Source organism: Meleagris gallopavo, chromosome 22, assembly GCF_000146605.3.
Source record: "Meleagris gallopavo isolate NT-WF06-2002-E0010 breed Aviagen turkey brand Nicholas breeding stock chromosome 22, Turkey_5.1, whole genome shotgun sequence".
In the NCBI taxonomy this organism is placed as follows: Eukaryota; Metazoa; Chordata; class Aves; order Galliformes; family Phasianidae; genus Meleagris; species Meleagris gallopavo.
Window position 1 is genome coordinate 9,513,645 of NC_015032.2, and position 3,046 is coordinate 9,516,690.

General features: G+C 33.1%; 1 protein-coding gene across 1 annotated transcript; it reads right to left on the reverse strand.

Moving 5' to 3' along the window:
- Positions 1-14: 14 nt before the first annotated feature.
- Positions 15-2,032, reverse strand: LOC104914048 (protein kinase C-binding protein 1-like). The gene is made up of 3 exons (XM_010722461.3): positions 1,819-2,032; positions 945-1,025; positions 15-138 (listed from the first exon to the last, which is right to left on the reverse strand). The coding sequence occupies exons 1-3, from the start codon at positions 1,930-1,932 to the stop codon at positions 22-24; spliced, it is 312 nt and encodes a 103-aa protein (XP_010720763.1). The 5' UTR covers positions 1,933-2,032; the 3' UTR covers positions 15-21.
- Between the last annotated feature and the right edge of the window lie 1,014 nt (positions 2,033-3,046).

The following is a 3,046-nucleotide window of genomic DNA, read 5'->3' on the forward strand; positions in this document are numbered from 1 at the left end:
CTAACATGAAGACAACGTATGCTACAAGCATTTAGATTTTGTATTTGCCATTTTCATACCCAGATTATGCTTCATTTCTGAGAGTTCCTGCTGATGTAACCACTGAAGCTTTTCTATCTCAATCCTCAAACGTCGAATCTGAATATTACAAATAAATATTAAAATGTTAATATTTAGTAGTGATGATGGAGTACAGTATATAGCACAACTATTACACACACAACAAAAAAAACAAAAAACAAACCAAGGCTGTAACAAAAAGCTTGATCATCACTTACATTAAGGCTCCTTTTTAATAACATGGGCAATAGGTATTCTATTTTCTTGCTAGGTTTTCCTATCATAAAAAGTGCAAGATTGTTTGCACCAACTCCTAATTCAATTAAACTTGGTCTTACATCCAGAATTAGTTAGGTCTCCAATTTCTCTAACCACAATCAAAAATCTGTTTCTCAGTTTTACTTGTATTTGTTTGTGTTCCATTTGATTGATTCTTTTATTTCAATGCACCCAGGCTTAGAAAGTGAGTTTTTCATTCACTACAAATATTACTGCTCTAAACTGCAGCTTCCTTGTTTTGTTTAATACAAACAAACAACACATTACACATTTAACTCTGAGCTTTCTCTTGTTCACTTTTCACATTCACTCACGGTTTACTTTGTTTAATCTGGTTTGGCCAGCTTTAAGAAAACACTTTAAAGATACCAAGTACTACCTTTGGAGACAATTAATGCAACATTTTAGCAGGAATACACTTCTACGAGTGCTCTGTAGTAAAAACAATGATAATATGACCAGCAAACTTAAAAAGAAGTATATAATCTATGGCCATAATCATGTAACTCTTATGGTAGTATGTGTTTACATAGTATTTTTATGCATAAAATACTCTTTTACAACTTCTAAAAGTTAAACAGACTTCTTGTCAGTCTTACACTAACCTCAGCTATTGTACTTCCAGTGGTATTTTTTGAAAGATCATTATATATTTCAGTCATCGTTCCTTTGATGGCATCCATCATCTGAAAGACAAATAAAACTTTTAGATATATATTTTTAATAGAAAACCACTTTAACTTCATTTCAACCACTCTCATGTGAACCTGTATTACTATTAGCATCTACATGCATATATATATGTTTATCTGAATCTCCTTTTGAAGTACTGTTTTAGAAGGTAGAAGAAAGCACTTTCTATCAGGATTCTGTTGTTTTCAAATGCTTTTCACGTCTGCATACTTACTTATAATCTTATATAGTATCCTCTTTTTCGTTTGTTTTAATTCAAAGATCTAAGAGAACACACCAAAAGTGATCTCCCTCACTCCACCATCACCATTATAACATTACAAGTACTACGTCACCTGTTTAACAACTAAGCTTCAGTTTTAATACTTGAATGCACACTTAGGACAAGTTACAATCTGATGAAGCTTTGCAGTGTTTTAAAACAGTTACATCTGAGCGCATTTTACTGAATGCACGTGATGAATTATTACTGCTTACTGTAAATATGATGAAGAGATACCAAAAATTGTCCAACATGCAATGTAATGTAACCAAAGGAAGTGAAGGGGAAACACGAGCGAGGAAAAGTCTGAAGTGCCTGGGCAGCCTAGAGCATGCCATGCCATGCTTAGCCTCTGGCTTAGAATGACAGCATTCAGCTGCTTCTACAATAATAGCTTAGACTCCCATCAAAGTCTAACTGCTTCTCCCTACTGCTTGTTAGATCCTAAATAACATTTTTTATTTCAGAATTTGAAATTTTAAAAAACTTTAAAGTTCATTACAAAAATAAATTCAAGAACTTACTTTGCTAGTGTATTTAGCAATGTCTGCAGCCACATCAGCTGAAGCTGTTGCGATTGGCAAGTCTGTATTAACTGAGGAAGAAAGTGTATTTGCAGATCCAGAACTTGTAACCATAGAAATAGGTTGAGTACTTGTAACCAAAGTTATAGTTGATGTGGAAGTGCTCTGGGTGATCTCTTTCTGCTGCACAGCTATGGAAAGAACATACAGCAGATCATTAATCACAAGTAATTATGAAGATGAATAGGTAACTTCTAACTTTAATGTTCATTAAATGTATGCACCTAGACAATTTCAAGATTTTTCTTACTTATACAAAGGTGCCATTTATCAAATTGATTTTACAGTGACCAGCCTCTGAACTCATATATAATTATACAGCTTAAAGACAATATAGCAAAGAACTTCAAAACTTACAAGTTTAGACTGGTCAGTGCAAAAGTCTCTCTCTGATCTTTGTTCTTCCCATTCTGGGGCTTTCCCATCCCATCTCCTAACCTCTTAACTTGGAGAGATCCCAACTAGCACCATAGGTATGAGCATAAGCCTGTCTTGAAAATTTTCATTTGCCACCATTTGAAAGTACATTACTGAATTTGTTTCTTTAGAAACAAGATTTAGTGAGCTACTTTTGAAGAGAGCTTTAGTAAGAATTTTAGTTGTACTTCCTGGCGTTATTTGCATTCGTTTTTTATTACTGCTACTAATTATTGTTAGTTTTGTGTTGTGACATGTTTAATGTAATACATCCAGCCCAAACTTAGCCTCTGGTTGGAGAGCAAGGAACGTAACGCAAGGTTAACTCATTAAAGCAAAGAATGTATTTATAGAGTTAACTCAAGAGGGATGAAAGTCAGTAAACAGGAAAGCTTTATCATACTTGCTCAATATTTCAAATAATCTTAAAACAGTTGGTAATTCAAAAATAAGAGTACAAATCAAAACATGAAGTGCTTCACCTTTACATCCCTAATGACTTACCTGCCTTAGTTTTCAATTTATTTTTAACAATTCACTTTATAAAGATCTCAGTTGATGGTATCCTCTAAAGGCATATTACTGAAATAAAACAGTTCTTAAATTTAACTATGTACTATTTAACATCAATTCAGTATATAAGAAAATCTGTATATTCTAGAGTGCTTTCATCTGATATTTCTAGCATATCATATGACAAAACATAGCTACAATGCACTCAATATTAAAAATGTTGATTTAACCCTGTGTG

Coding starts and splice junctions, on each gene's coding strand:
- LOC104914048 (XM_010722461.3), bottom strand. CDS start 1,932: ATGGTTACAAGTTCTGGATCTGCAAATACACTTTCTTCCTCAGTTAAT. Junction 1,026..1,818: donor TTGCTAAATACACTAGCAAA/GTAAGTTCTTGA, acceptor TTTGTCTTTCAG/ATGATGGATGCCATCAAAGG. Junction 139..944: donor CTGGAAGTACAATAGCTGAG/GTTAGTGTAAGA, acceptor TGTAATATTCAG/ATTCGACGTTTGAGGATTGA.